Below are 15,126 nucleotides of genomic sequence, written 5' to 3'. Positions count from 1 at the left end.
CTGAAGTACTTTGAAATAGTTTTATTGGCTCATAAGACCTTTGCATATAAAAAAAATACCCAAAACACTATGCAGTATTAAATCACAATTACATTTCTTTGCCAATTGAAACTACCCAGAATATACATTTTTTAAAACAAAAAAACCCTACAGAACTGAATTCTGAAATGACATTATGACTTAAATACTATGACAAAATAGATAATCCCTCCTAACGTTAATTAATTGCACAAAGCTGCCAGACCGCTTCATGAGCATTATGTCGCACAGGGTGCAAACGAACACAATTTCGACGCCACACGTTCGGCTGAAGGAAGCTTCCCCCACTCCAGGAACGCTTACACCTCTGGCACGAAAGGTCGGCCTATTGTAACTCCCGCCAGGCCACCCACCGGCGATCCAGGGCCTCCCCTCCCTGGCCCAGCCTCCGAGTCAGCACCGCCGCTGCTTAAAGAAATCCACGCCCCTCAGTTCTTCAGGCAGGTAGTCCTGATCTGCGGGCTCGCTGTACACGGGGGTGTACTTGTAGCCCTGGCCGTAGCCTAGATCCTTCATGAGCCTGGTGGGCGCGTTGCGCAGGTGCAGGGGGACGGGGGGCAGGGGCCCCTGGTGGCTCCGCAGGCAGGCCTTGACGTTGTTGTAGGCGCTGTACACCTCGATAGACTTCGGGGCTCGGGCCAAATAGACGACGCACTGGGCCAGGAGCACCTGGGCGAGAGGGCACCACTGTCATGGAGGCGCCGCCTCTGGTTAGTTCTGAAGGGACCCCCCGCCCCCATCCCCGCCCCCAGGCTTTTACTCCCCTGCTTTGCCCACAGTCTGGATCACCTAGGACAGAAAGAAGACATTCCTGCTTGAGGCGAGAGGCTGAACCAGACCACTGGTTTTCTTTTCTTTTCTTAACTGAAAGAACATTTTATTACGTGAAATTTTTCTTGAAACCCGAGTACATAAAGCTAAACAGGAGCGGCCCTGTTTGCGGGTGAACTTGCGGAGATTTCCTGTTTGGCCCCTCTGACACTTCTGTCCCCAGGAAAGCCCGGGCACCTCCTCGGCACTCAGGACCCCCCCCAGTTTGAACACATGACCCTGCTGACACCCGAGGTCCCCTCTCTAGAGTCTTAAGCTTCTAAGATGCGAGTGAGAAAGCCAAGCAGCTTCTTCAGTGTCCCAGGCACCCACGGTGAGGGACCACGAAGGGACACAGCGTGAGAGCAAGGGACCGATCTGCAAAGAACGGAGCGGGTCCCCTTACCTCGCACTCGGGCATGCCTAAGAAGTGACAGCCTTGGTAGGCGGTGACTGCTTGTGTTAATGCAGACGGGTCGGCCAGACCTGCCACACACACAGAGACAAAGGCACGTGTAAGTCGTAACGCACACCCCCATCCTGACCCATCACTGCCTGCAGACTTTGACCAAAAGAATCCACTCAGCAAAATCTGATCTCACTAGCGTACTCGAGACATTTACTGAGTGGGTACTGTGCAGCGTCAAGAATTGTCTCCTCATGGATAAAAACTCTACAGCTAGTAGGAAAAAACAGGAGACTACGTACAACCCACATAAGGAGCAGAGGCCGTGAAGACAGTCACAAGGACGGACACATTAAAAGCAGAACATTTACTAAACCAAAGCAAGGTAGAGCTTCCTGGTCGTTTTCTTTAAATAGTGTCCAGAATCTTCCATCTCCTTCTCAGGAGCTGTCTGATGGAACCAGAACACCTGACTGCAAAGCAAATTTAAAATGTTTCTTTTATTTCAACACAGGCACCTCAGAGAGACTGTGGGTTTGGTTCCAGACCACTGCAATAAAGTGAATACCGCAATAAAGCAAGTCGCATGAAATTTTTGGTTTCCCAGTGCGTATAAAGGTTACGTTTACACGCTACCGTCACCAACAGCATTATGTTTAAAAGTACTTTATTGCTAAAAAAATGCTAACCGTCATCTGAGGCTTCAGTGAGCCAATCCTTTTGCAGTAGTGGCATCACAGATGACTTGTCACACATCTCCATAACAAGAAGATAACGGAGACGAAGAAGTGTGAAATACCGCGAGAATTACCGAAGTGTGACAGACGCCACGGGAGCAGCTGCTGTGGGAAAAAGGGTGCTGCCAGACCCACATGACGCAGGGTTGCCACAAACCTTCACTTCGTAAAAAACGCACTGTCTGTGACATGCAGCGAAGTGCAGATGAAACGAGGGGGCCTGTCCTCCTGCGTGGTCCACACCGCAGAGGAAGCAGAAAACGGTGACTCTGGGAGACAAACACCCGGAGCACACCCCCGCCCCCCGGGAAGAAGCGGCTGTGCTCACACTGACTCTCCCCCTCCCCACCTGCCCCACACGGAGCCAAGAGATTCCCAGGCCGAAAGGCAGCAGCACCGCTGGGCCCCGGGCCCCCCGTCACTCACCCACGTCCTCACTGGCAAATCTCACGAGCCGCCGGGCCACGTACAGTGGGTCCTCGCCCCCCTCCAGCATGCGCCCCAGCCAGTAGAGGGAGGCGCTCGGGTCCGAGCCCCGCATGGACTTGTGCAGCGCGGAAATGCAGTTGTAATGCTCCTCTCCTGGACACCAGAGAGCACCGCTCAGCCGTGGCGGGACGTGGGGTCCACGCCCACACGCCATCCGAGCCACGCGCTGCTCTCACTCGGCTGACTTCAAGGAAGCCTGAACTAGCGCGGGGCCCAGGAAGGCCTGAGGAGAGCGAGGTGGGACAGCCGTGCTCAAGCTGCCCGGTGACCGGTGTGGGACGCTGAGCCTGGATGTGGGCGCGAGGCCCGGCAGTGCGGGCCCGGCCCACCACGGACACGGAGCACGCAGGACAGCTCTCCTCCGCCTGCCTCGCCGACTGTGAGCGAGGAGGCGGCCCCGAGCCTCCCCCGCTGCAGAGGTCCTCGGGTCTCACACTTCTACTAGGTCCACGATGAAGGTAACACGGTCGAGGCCGCGGGCTCTGGAGCCAGGCGGCCTGGGTTTAAATGCCAAGCGCACCAGCCACGTGACCGTGGGCAAGTCTGACCCCGTCTGTGTCTTGGTCCCTCACCTGTAGAATGGGTGCAACACCAGCTAGCTCACGGGGCTGTATTCATAGCGTCCGCCAGGCACAGAGCAAGCGCTGTAGGCGCGTGTGTGAGTTGGACGCTCTACGCTAGCTTCTATTTCTGCTTTCGCCATACACCACTTTATAGCCTAGAATTCCACACTGTCCGTGTAGAACCTCAACCTCAACGCAGGGCAGAGAACCTGTTCTCATTTGGAAATCTCTTCACTCTGACACAGAAATATATTTGGAGCTAGCTACCAAATCCCACAGGTGGGTAACTATATGCTGGATGACATGAAAAGAAATAATTAAAATCCTGGGGGTGGCGGTCTTTGTCTCAGCAGAGTTACAAAAAAGGCCAAGAGTACCAGCGAGCAGGTTCCAGGGCGAGGCCTCTATCATCCGTATTTATGGAACAAAGCCTGTGAGAGGATGATTCTCTAGGATCTGAAGTGTATTTGTGTCTGCCGACCCACTGTGGGTGGGGATGTGACAGCGGGGCGGCACGAAGGGAAAGGCTTCTAGAATGTTCTCAAGGCCTGGCCCAGGCGGGCAGCACACAGCTGTGGAGAACGGGGGTCCCCGCTGTGTGTGGCTCCCCGTGATGGAACGTGACCCCGAGAAACAGGAACCCCCGGCTGGGATGTGTCTGACAGCACGCGTGCGTGTGTGTGCGCGTGTGTAGGTATGTGCAGCAGGGGTGAGGCTGGTGACCGTGGGGCGGGCTGGCGTGCAGGCAGCACCGACACGGGGGAAGGTCCTGTCCTCAGAATCTGTCAGACTTGGATCTGAGGATGAGTTTTAGCACTTGCTTTGTGAACTCAGGCTTTGCCATCTGTAAAGTGGGGTAACATTAACAGTCACCTACCGCCTAAGGTTGTTTTGAAAATTAAAAGACAAACTTCCACGTTAGCTACCGTTACATTAGATGGCCGCTCTCTGGTTTTTAGCTGACAGTCTGATGACACATGAGAGCAGTTCCACGGGGTCCTGTCAGAATGAAGTATCACCTTAGTACAACCACAAAGGAGGAAGACCAGAGCCCCCAGAAACAATGGGAGTCCAGCACGTGGGCGTATTTCTACCTTTGGAAATTTTACATTTCATTCACATCTCCAATCCTTGCACTCGGCCAAAGCGAAGCAATGCTCTACACCCAGAATGGTTTACTGTTCAGATTTTCTGAGCATTCATACAACTTCGGGGCACAAAGTGCTGGGGGCTGAGATGCCTGGGCTGCATCGGGACGTAGACAGGAGCGGCCATGACAGGCCTCCAGCATGTCCTGAGTGCCCCCAGTCAGCTGAGGCGCTTCCCAGAGGTCACATGGCCCGCTCGGTGCCCTCATCAAGAGGCCATGCCCGGAACCAGTCATTGCCAAGCTTCCCCTATGCCCCGCCCCGGACAGCTGAAGGAGCTTCCATCACCAAGAAGCATCTGGAAGCACTGCAGACACGGCACACAGTGACAGCTCGAGCCATCAGCTTCCTTTCAAAGGTGTAGAAAGCTACTCCAGTTCCTGCCGTGTGACTGCCAAGAATCACACAGACCCAAGTCTACCCTACAGCCTCATTTGCAGTAGACTCTCTTCAGCACCCACGTCTTTTATAAAAAGCCACAAACGTGCTGTGCTTACGACATTTAATATTGCCAGGTCAGGAATTTAATAAGAGCTGGGATCATGTTTGGTACCTGTAAATACGGTTCTAGGAAAACAGATAAATACACACGTCAACTTTAATTTTTTAAAAAGCTATTATGAAATAAAAGCACCAAGTTCTATGTACACTTAATTTTGCGTGAAGACTCTAAGAATTAAGGAGTCTAACTCTCATTTAGCTAACTCTAACTAAACTGAGCTTCTGAAATGAGAGGCGCACCCAACTTCCCGCAATTTCATACCCGCTCTCAGGGCCGCCCTGCTCTGCACCCGAGGAATCGGGAAGCAGGTCTGTGACACAGGGCTCTGGGCAGGAGGCGCCTCTATGACCGACACGGAGCTGGCCGGGGGCCGCACAGCTCGGGCGGTCACTCACCTGCTCGGTCGTACAGGATGTGAGAGCGCTGGAGGCCTTCCTTCACGTCGCTCTCGGTGACCAGCACGCGGCTGGGAGGGTAGCTCTGCCCGCTCTTCTTCCCGAACGCCTTCCTGGCGCTCAGCCTGGCCAGCACCGCCAGCTGCAGCCCGTTCAGTCCGGCCCGCGCGTCCCCGTCGCTCAGGCGGGCCAGCGTGTCCACTGCCTTGTCCTCTATGAACACGGAGGGCCTGCAACACCACCGAGAGCGCGTCACACGTGGGGGACACGCTCACCCAACAGCACTCTGTGACCTTTTGTCCCTGCAAGGCCACTAACGAGGCACCCGAGGTTCAAGCCTCTGCCCTGGATCCCAAACCACTGTGTTAAAGCGGGTCCACGGTGTCACACGGGTTGGCATCAAGACTGAGAACTGCCTCGCCCTGGAGTCGCGAGGTGATTTCACTGGACGCTCTGCCCTCTGCTTCTGTGGGTTCCGCATCCACGGATTCAACCAGCCTTGGATGGAAAACGTCAGGGGGAAAGATTCCAGATAGTTCCAAAAGGCACAGCTTGAATCTGCTGCATGCCAACAACTATTTACAAAGCACTCACAACATATTTACGACCATCTACGTGTCACTCACGTTGTGTTCGGTACCGTAAGTCCTCTAGAGATGACCTGAAGCATACGGATGTGCTCAGGTCCTATGCAAACACTACGCCATCTTGCGGAAGGGACCTGAGCATCCGCCACCCTCGGGTTTTGGTGTCTGTTGGGGCAGGGGCCCTGGAGCCGTTCTCCCACAGATACTGAGTGACAACTACATAGGCATACACATGTTCCTTATTTTACAAACGACCCACCAGGTCCCCAGCCCCTCTGGGCACAGCAGGACCCAGAAGCAGGGCTCTGGGATCTAGGCCTGGGGCATATGCTGCCACGGGGGTACTAAGCACACGCGGACCTTCGTAAAGGAGGTCTAACCACGACTCCTTTTCGACTCTAACTGAACTACTTTTCCTATTCCCAGTCTAGTCACACAAGATGTGTGACACATCTAGTTACCTAGAGGGGTCTTACTCTTCCCGGCGAGGTGTCAGCTGCGCGTGCGCAAAGCAGAAAATAACTGTTCAAAGTGACGGCTCACCCGTGTCACCGGCAACCTTCGTCAGCTGCTTGGAAAACAGCTCCTAGGCAGCCGCTGGGCTGGGCCAAGGCGGGGAGTGGGAGGTGGCCACAAGAGGGCCCAGCTTGTCTACGGAGGTCCGTGCAGAGTTCCTGACCACACACCCATCCCCCCTCGCTCTGCTGAACAGCCTGAACGACCCCAGTCTGCACCTCACTCCCTGACGATCCCAAGCCACTGCTCTCACTCATCTTCCTGCTCCCTCACCAAAGCCAAGCCTTCCGGGGAACGCCTCCCGCCCCAGGGATTAGCTGCGTTGTGAGTGACTCTCCCAGGACCCCTCACAGCTGCCTGGGCCCCAGAGCTGTGCGCACCGCCTGCAGGGCCCCCTCTTCCCTTCCTCATCTGACACTCACCACACACACCAAGGCCACCTCACTGGCTCTTTGTAAAGCTGACGGTCCGTTCCTGAAGCAGATTTTTTTTTTTTTTTTTTTGCGGTATGTGGGCCTCTCACTGCTGTGGCCTCTCCCGTTGCGGAGCACAGGCTCCGGACGTGCAGGCTCAGCGGCCATGGCTCACGGGCCCAGCCGCTCCGCGGCATGTGGGATCTTCCCGGACCGGGGCATGAACCCACGTCCCCTGCATCTGCAGGCGGACTCTCAACCACTGCGCCACCAGGGAAGCCCTGAAGCAGATTTTTGATGATTTGGAAAAAACTAGACAACCCACACTAAAGAGAATGTGTTGCACGGGCCCACATCAGAGGGGGTGTGGCAGCCCAGGTATGCCTAAGAGGGAGGGCAGTCGGGGCTTGGTGAGAGCACATCATCTGTGTGTGTGTGTGTGTGTGTGTGTATACGTGTGTGCATGTGTGTATACATGTGTGCGTGTATATATGTGTGTACTTGTATACATGTATGTGTACGTGTGTGTACATGCGCCTGTGTGTTTGGGGGGGGCAGGGAGACCCAAACGGCCTGAACATCTCATTTCAGAACTAATAAAAGCAACGCATTCCATCTCCTTGGAAGGCTTCCTAGCAACAAAGAGCCCGCAGGGCCATCTGCAGGAGGAAAGGGATCGAGCCGCAGCCCTGAGCGAGCGTCACCTGGAGCCAGGCCATTTGGTGGTGACACACCGTCCCTCCACCCCCGCCACTGCCGGGCCGCGAGGACGGAAATCATGTTTCGTTCTTTATGAATGTGCACTCCACATGTGCACAACGAACGGACTAACTTCACTCTTCCCACGATCTCAGAGTGAAACATGTATTTTTAAACATGGTGACACATGGAAAGTACAAAAAAAACAAAACCATAAAAACCCCTTATCCGTACCACCTAGAGAATGACAGCTACCAGGTCATTTGCTGGATCTGCTCTATGGGCCGTCCACCCACGTCTCTATCAACCTCGCTGGACCTGGGTGGTGTGACCTGCAGCTCCGGACACACTGGGTGGCAGAGAGAGCCTTCTGAACACCTTGTGAATTTCTATCCTATAAATATCCAGTCTCGTTTTTAAAACAAAATTGGGGCCATACCATATAGTGTTTGCAATCTTACTAACAAAAATTATTATTTTGAAATACAAGCAAGCTACTCAGAACTCTGAATATTACTTGTTTACCAAATGGGATTATAAAAAATGTAAACACCAGCAACAAAGGGGTAAAGTCACCTGTTGCTCTGCCACCTTCAGGTCAGGGCTCTGGTGCACGTACCTCCCGCCTGTGTGACTGTCCACCGGATGCACCGAGAGGCATGAAGTGCTTTGGGGCAGAGAACAGACAGATGGGTGGCCTCACACCCCGGCCCTCCCGCTGCTCCCACGTTTCCACGCCTCCTCACGGGCCTCGCTAATTATGCGAGAGGCCGACTAGCAGACTGTGAGCTAGCCTTTAAAAATGGGGATGAGTTTTACGTGGGTGGAAAAAGAAATCCTTCCTTCGCTGTTTAGACTCTTAACCAAAGTCCACACTGTTCCACTGTCACCCTGTCCATCAGGTCTGGAGTCAGGGGACGGGAGGGCACCCTCCCGGCCGCCAGTGCGCCACAGCCCCTCTTCCATGTGAGCCACACCCCAATTTCAGCCCCGCCCAAAATGAGTCTTTGTAAACACAAAGCACCCAGGGCTGTCAGCACCTGGGCTCCACTAACCAAGGCGCCACTTGGGACAGTCACGCGCCAAGTCTCTGATGGGAACTGGCTGCCAAGAATGCTGCACAGCACGGCCAGAGGCCCCTGCCACCGCCAGTCCATCCCAACCCCCGCTGACTCCAGCCAGCTTCTGAAGAGGAAAAAATGCACCAGAACTCCTTGAGATCTCAGGAGAGGGAACGGAGGAGGGTCACGCGAGAACAGAGGCAGGGGCGCGTGCACCGCCCTTGGCAAAACCCCTCAACAAACAGCCACTACTGCACAGATCACGGGGACCGTGCTCCGGCTCAACAGTTTAAGGCTATTGTAAAATGGAAGCGTACACTTCTACCATGTTTTTCATTTGGAAGTAACTTTCCAAAGTCATAAAAGAATTAAAGGAGGCGCAATCTACCTTGGGTAGATTGCCTGAAATTGCACAGCATCCCACAGAGAAATAAGCAGTAGACCATAAACTATATCGTTATAATGTGATTCAAAAAACGGTTCCATAAGGGAAAAAATGGTTTAAGTGCACTGGGAAAGATCACATTCCAAAGTAATGAGACCCAGAGAGGAAGGAAGTGACAGCCTCGTCCTCTAGCTGGAGAGCAGCATGTGGTCTGAGCCGGAACCTGGGTGCGAGCGGCAAGGCCAGCTCCCTCCTTCCCCCTTTCCTTCCAAGGCCTGCATCTTTGTGCACCTTGTTTTCCTGCGATCTGGAGGATTCTACAGCTGGATGTCTAAGCTGCAGGAGGAGTGAAGTAAGTGAAAAGACGCCTGTTATTTCATGCAGAAGCACATACGTGGCTCAGTTACCCGCTCCCTGAATGACAAAACAATGCTCTGTGACTCTAAGGAAAAGGAACACTCCACGGTCAGGGTGACAAGAGCGACGTGTGTCACGTTACAGAGAACTTTCCTAAAATCCAGGTGTGTGGATCTCAGCACAGATTTACTGACTCCACAGCCTCCAGGGCCTGACCCCGGGCACATGCCTTTTCAAACTGTATCCCTGGTAAGCGTGACATGCAGATCTGGTCAAAAGACACAACTGCTAAATTACACATGGAAGCCTTTGGTTCCTAATCCTTTACAAATTAATACAGTCTGCCTGGACACGAAGCAGCACAGAGAAAGGTTAGAATGTTAATACTCACCAGTAGCACTTGCACTCAGTACCAAGGAGGTACTAAGTAAACTCCTTGAACTTCAGGTTCCTTCTTCCAACTGGGTTGGAAGCACGCTTTCAAAATCCAGCTCCATCATTCAAGCTGTGTAATCTGGGGCACATGACTCGGCCTTTTTGCGTCTCAGCCTCCTGAGCCAATGACCTATGACGTCTCCCAACTTAACTTCTTGTCAGAACTGCTAACGAGTAGACCCACGAATTAAGCCTGATCGTCTGCACCCTGCCTACTGCTCTGGTCCTCATTTCACTTAAACTACGGCACAGCCGTGATGGGGGAGGGGATAACCTGACAGTCATCCCGTGAAGTACTGATGTGAATAAAATAAATAAATGACCCTAAATAAACACAAACGTGGCACAGAAAGTTGTAGACATATAACGACAGCCAGTACATGCACAAAAAACACACACGCAAAAGTCAGGATTCTTTTCCCCTCTCAATTTCCCTTTATCACTCGGTTCTGTGAGTCTGCAGTGGACGTGCTGCTTGGAGGAAAGCTGGACTGGACGCACAGAGCGGGCAGCAGCCCTGCAGACCCCGGCGCACGCCCCGCACACAGAGACCCCTCCTGGAGCTCCCACCGTGGGTGGCGGTCCCGCCTCGGCTCTACCCTAAAGCCACGCAACCTGGGTGCTGATGGGGTCCTCGGCCACGTCCAGGGCTCTCACGAGGCACCACACAGCTCCTCCAGCATCCAAGACAGGAGCGAGCGGCGGAGGCCGGACACACGGGGAGGGGCAGCTGAAACCTAAGCCCTGAGCCTAAAATTCGTTCTTGTGCTTTAATCGTCACAGAAGAGCAGCTCCAGAGCAGTGGGGGTGAGGGTGGAGGCACCAGCCTCAAGCAGATGGGCCTCACCCCCCAGCGTTATGGCTGCTGACACGGGACCCTGGGGCAGCTGAGGAATACGCCCTAATACAAAGAAGGTAAAACCTCTGCCCCAAGTAACCCAGTAAATCATCCACAATACACACCCCGTGCGTCACACAGCTCTCACAATACAGAAAGAGATCACCAAGAGAAAAGGGACAGCCTTTAATGCATGATTTTCAGCTAAAATTTCTTTACTTTCCCGGAACTGAGTTTGACTTCTAGAGTGCTCAAACATCATCCTAGAAAGACTTAAGGAGTTTTATGGTAATGTTTATACTAATTCTTAGTGTCTTAAAAAGAAAAAAACTGCAAGAACAGGAAATTGGGATCTGAGCATAAACTTTAAAAGATTCGTAAGGTAAGTCTATCCTGTGAAGAAAATAATCAATAAGGCTTCTCATGGTCGGTCTTCCAAGCCTTAAAAAAGAAGTGTGCTAGGAAAAGACCCAAATCTGTCAGCACAAAAGCAAACACCCAAGAACTAAAGCAAGGGGCTAAGCAGTTAAAGCTGGAAGAACTACAGATGAGCCCGCGATGGGCTCTAACGCACATGTGAAAAGCCAGGAGCCCTTTGCAGAGACAGAGCCACACCTGTCTGCCTGTCTGTAACCCAGCACTTCCCTCCTCCATTCCCGTCTCTCCTAGGAGGACATTTCTCCACCCTGCCCCTCCAGCCCCAGCTGGGGATTCTCCGGGAGGTGCCACCCCAGGGCCCTGCCGGAGCCGGAGTCACTTACTCAGAGCCGCTGTTGCTGCCGTGGCCCAGAGGGTCGGCAGGGCGGCTGGAGTCCAGGACGTGGATCCCCAGGGAGTTGATCGCCCGCATCAAGATAGTCACCACAGCCTCCACCGGAAGCTTCTCGAGAACGATAACCCGGCAGCGGCTCAGAAGAGCAGCGTTGACCTGGAAGGAGGGGTTCTCCGTGGTCGCCCCAATCAGCGTGATGGTTCCACACTCCACGTGAGGAAGGAACGTGTCCTGATCGTGGAGGAAAACAAAAGAAACTGACCCCAGTCGACACCCTGCAGGATCCTGGGTAAGTCGGCTGTTCCTTCCTTTTCCTAATTCTGAGCTCAGGATTAGGTTAGGAACTTAGACTGCTCACCGTGAGTCCTGACATTTAAACACTTATGAAAATTGGAAGCTTGACCCAAAGTGGTGTTTCTGATATGTATAGCTCTGAGGTATACCAACAATTTCATTTATCAGATAGAGGAAGCATTTTCTGGTCACCAAAACAAAAACTCTAAGAAAAAGTGAGGGGACACAGGCAAAGAAGAAGGGCTGAGGGTCTAGGCTTCTGCGGACGGAGAGTTATCATCACCCCCAGCCCCGAGCATTTATGCAGTGACCTCACGGGCTTTACACTCAAGTCAGCATTCACAAGGACCAAAAGAAAGTAAAAAGAAGTGAACATACCTGCTGGGACTTATTGAACCGATGAATCTCGTCAATAAAAAGGATGGTTTTCCTCTTGAAAAAGCGCTTCTCGTTCTGAGCTTGTTTGATGACGTCGCGCACGTCGGTTGTCTTGGCGCTGGTCGCCGACAACGTCACGAACCTCACGCTGTGTTTCTTGCTGTTGTTAGCTATGATGTGGGCCAGCGTGGTCTGCGACAGAGGGCAGAGCGTGGAAGCTGGTGAGATGGAGGGACGCGCACCCAGGCTGCCAGAGCAGCCGCGGGAGCGTTCACCCGTGGCCTGAACGCTGAGGCGCGCTCGGCAGCAGATACGATCGGAAACAGCGCAGCGCGCTTCCAAGTGGAAAAGAATGTTACAAAGAAAACAAGAAAGCAGCTGAAAGTTCGCCGATCCTGATCTCCTCTCCTTGGTGTCTGACCCCATCTGATGCCTTCCTGGGGACGCTAAGATCTCTGGAACCCCTGGAAAGAGCGGCCACCTTGAGGCGGCAGAGCCTGGCGACAGCCGTGACCTCTCCCAGCCAAGGACACAGCACCACGGGCGGCTGAGGCGCAGACCCACGGGGCTGGCGGGGCCACATCCGAAAGCTCCGCAGGTCAGCTCAGAAAAGGAGAGCCAGCCCTTGAACTGAGAGCCCAATGATGACCCCCGGCGCTCAGGGCGACCCCCGCCCCGTGGGACTGTCCACTGAGGACAGAGACGGAACAGCAGCACCGCGACCCTGTCAGTGCTTCCCGGGAAGCGACGCCCAGCGCCTGGCATTTAATGGGTACTTGATAAACACACACCCGCTGTTATTAACTTTATTATTACTGTCAGCAGTGAAGTATAGCAGTTAAGAATGGAGGTAAAGAAAAACGGAAGACCATGTCACGAGGGGCAAATGTGCTCCTGAACGAGTGGGAAGGGGGCGTTCTGTTTTCTGAAAGTCGCACAGCACCATCATGCACTGTGGCTGCTCCTCTGCAAGCCCAGCCACAGGCCACATCTGCCTCGCTTGTGACCGGCGACCAACCACCACTCTGAACAGCTCGGCCCACTGGCTCTCTTGCCAGGCATGTGCTGTGAGCGCCCCTCCGCAGGGGCGTTTTTCTTGCCATCTGCCTCTATGCCCTCTACCTGATTAGCTGTTCTGACCGTCTTAAGAGCTCTAGGGAATCACTAAGAATGCTACCGCGTGGTGCCATGCTTCCTGGGTCAACTCTGATTGTTCCTGGCTTCAGAAAAGTTCCAGTGCAAACAAGAAGGCACACCATGAGTAGGACGCACTCTAGGAACTGGAATAAACGGAGATGCAATTAAGCTGTGGGAGACGAAGCTGGAAAGAACAACTGGAGAAAATCCGTAAAAGCCCTTGTGTGCTGAGGGCTCTGGGCCCGCTCACAGCTCTGAGCCCCTTCGTGCCTCGTCCTGGGCTTTGCTTTTCGCTCCCTCGTGCTCCTCTCCTCCCTTTCCCTGAAGACAGGAAAATATATATTTCAGCACCTCCTCGCTTTCTCTTTTTTCTGTCCTAGCTCCTGTCTCCTTAGGGCTCCTTCCCAGTCTCCCCAGCGCTTTTCCAGTGACGTGTTCTCTAGACCCCAACATCCTAAGTGCCCTCCTCTGGGCTTGTGCCCGCCCCTAAGAAAACACTGGCCACCAAGATGCACCGATGTTGCTTCTTTAAAGGATAAGCCATCCTAAGGACAATTATGGAAACGGTGGATGAAGGCGGCTCGCAGGGGGAAGGAGTTCTGTCAGTCCTGTTAAGCGAGCACACTCTCAAGTTTTAACGAAGACCCGTCTGCTGAAAAAACCAACGGCTACAAAGAGCCGGAAGCAGCACAACAGAAATCCTACAATTCCCGGCTGCTGGATGCACACCCGACTCCACCCGCCCCCGGAACAGGATGGACCACGGCTCTGGGCGGCCCGCCACGGGAGTCCCCCGATTCCCGCGCACCCCCTGCATTCAAACACCTTCACTCTGTTAACGCCCGGAGAACGCGCCTGCGGCCCGGGGCGCTGCGGGGCGGGCGGACGCGCTCACCTTGCCGCAGCCCGGCGGCCCCCACAGGATGAGCGAGGGCACCTCGTTGGCCTCGAGCAGCGAGCGCAGCAGTGTCTCGGGCCCCACGGCGCGGCCCTGCCCCACGAAGTCCTGCAGCGCGTCGGGCCGCATCGTGTCGGCCAGCGGCTTCCCCTGCAGCAGCTGCCGCACCTCCTCGGCCGCGGGGACCCGGGCGTGCGGGCGGCCCCCCGGGGCCTCGAAGGTGGCGGCGGAGTCCGCGTCCCAGCGGCCCGCGTCGTCCTCGCCATCCGCGTCGCCCGCCGCCTCCTCCTCCTCCGGCGCCTCCGCCTCGTCCCAGCTCCGCGGGGACGCGCTGCCCGCCGCCGCCGCCGCCGGCCGCTGCCCCGCGCCCTTCCCGCCGGGGCTGCCGGGCCGCGCCACCGGGAAGTCGGGGATGAGCCGCGCGCCGCTGGGCGTGGGCGGCGCGTCGTAGCTCTCTCGGCTCTCGGTCTCGCCGCCGTCGTCCGGCTCCTCGGCCTCGCCCTCGCTGCTCTCGGCCGCCGTCGGCGTGGCCGGCTGCTTGAGCGCGGAGCTCTCGGACGGCCGGCGCCGCTTGGCGCGGGGCGGCGCGGGCTCCGCGTGGCCCGCCGGGTGCAGCAGCAGGCAGCGGTCCAGGTGCGAGTTGATGTGCGCGGCGGGCATGGTCTGCTGGCACACGGGGCACTGCACCCGGTGCAGCTGCGCCAGGAACGGGTCGTCCTCGGGCCCGCTCACCTCCATGGCGGCCGCCGCGCTACGCCCCGCGCCGCGCGACCCTCGCTCGGGGAGGCGGCAGGACGCGAGCGGGCCGGCGGAGGGCGCCGCTCATGCCTCACGTCCGGGCTGCCCGCGTCGGCCCGCCCTCGGCCGGCAGCCCCGGCGCCTCGCGCGGCGCGCCGGGAAGCGGAGTCCGCGGCCCCTCGCCCAGCAGCCGCTGGCCACGGCCCGCGCGGCCTGACGGGAAACGTAGTCCGAGGCCGCTCGCAACGGTTCGCGCGGCCTGTCGGGAAATGTAGTCCACGGAGGTTCGCCGGGCCGCCGGGGGCAACGGCTCGCGCGGCCTGTCGGGAAGTGTAGTCCGTGGACGTTCTCCCGGCTGCAATGCGTTCCCTTCCGGCCGGCCTCGCGAGAGGCCAGCGGGTTGCGCGTGCGCAGGCCTATCCTCCGTGGACGGGGCGCCGGCGGAGCCGTGGAAACGCGCCGCGGCTGCGCGAGGGGAGTGGCTTTCCGCACGTGGCGGAGGTCAGGGGGCGAAGGGCAGGGGGCGGAG

The 15,126-nt window shown here is 55.9% G+C and overlaps 1 protein-coding gene across 4 annotated transcripts; it reads right to left on the bottom strand.

The window, feature by feature from the left end:
* Positions 1–4: 4 nt before the first annotated feature.
* On the bottom strand, positions 5–14,700 carry WRNIP1 (WRN helicase interacting protein 1). Of its 4 annotated transcripts, XM_029243349.1 has the most exons (8): positions 13,857–14,700; positions 11,825–12,016; positions 11,142–11,383; positions 5,090–5,319; positions 2,419–2,574; positions 1,256–1,335; positions 829–903; positions 518–708 (listed from the first exon to the last, which is right to left on the bottom strand). In XM_029243349.1, exons 1-7 carry the CDS (start codon positions 14,595–14,597, stop codon positions 829–831), a joined length of 1,716 nt encoding a protein of 571 aa, XP_029099182.1. In that variant the 5' UTR covers positions 14,598–14,700; the 3' UTR covers positions 518–708. The 4 variants fall into 4 exon arrangements, with proteins under 4 accessions (XP_029099179.1, XP_029099180.1, XP_029099181.1 ...); XM_029243346.1 differs by lacking the exon at positions 829–903 and having other exon boundaries at positions 5–708; XM_029243347.1 differs by lacking the exon at positions 829–903 and having other exon boundaries at positions 6–708; positions 11,142–11,308.
* Between the last annotated feature and the right edge of the window lie 426 nt (positions 14,701–15,126).

Source organism: Monodon monoceros, unplaced genomic scaffold, assembly GCF_005190385.1.
Source record: "Monodon monoceros isolate NGI ecotype Baffin Bay Population unplaced genomic scaffold, NGI_Narwhal_1 Super_Scaffold_3, whole genome shotgun sequence".
NCBI classification, from domain to species: Eukaryota; Metazoa; Chordata; class Mammalia; order Artiodactyla; family Monodontidae; genus Monodon; species Monodon monoceros.
The sequence above is the reverse complement of the archived record's forward strand: the minus strand, read 5'-3'. Positions and strand labels throughout refer to the sequence as shown.

Bases quoted from the DNA above. Each gene is read 5' to 3' on its own strand.
- WRNIP1 (XM_029243346.1), bottom strand. From the start codon at position 14,597: ATGGAGGTGAGCGGGCCCGAGGACGACCCGTTCCTGGCGCAGCTGCAC. The intron at 5,320-11,141 runs GTAAGTGACTCC...GTGGTGTTGCAG, and splicing joins GGCAGCAACAGCGGCTCTGA to GCCCTCCGTGTTCATAGAGG. The intron at 709-1,255 runs GTAAGGGGACCC...CCTCTCGCCCAG, and splicing joins TAGGCATGCCCGAGTGCGAG to GTGCTCCTGGCCCAGTGCGT.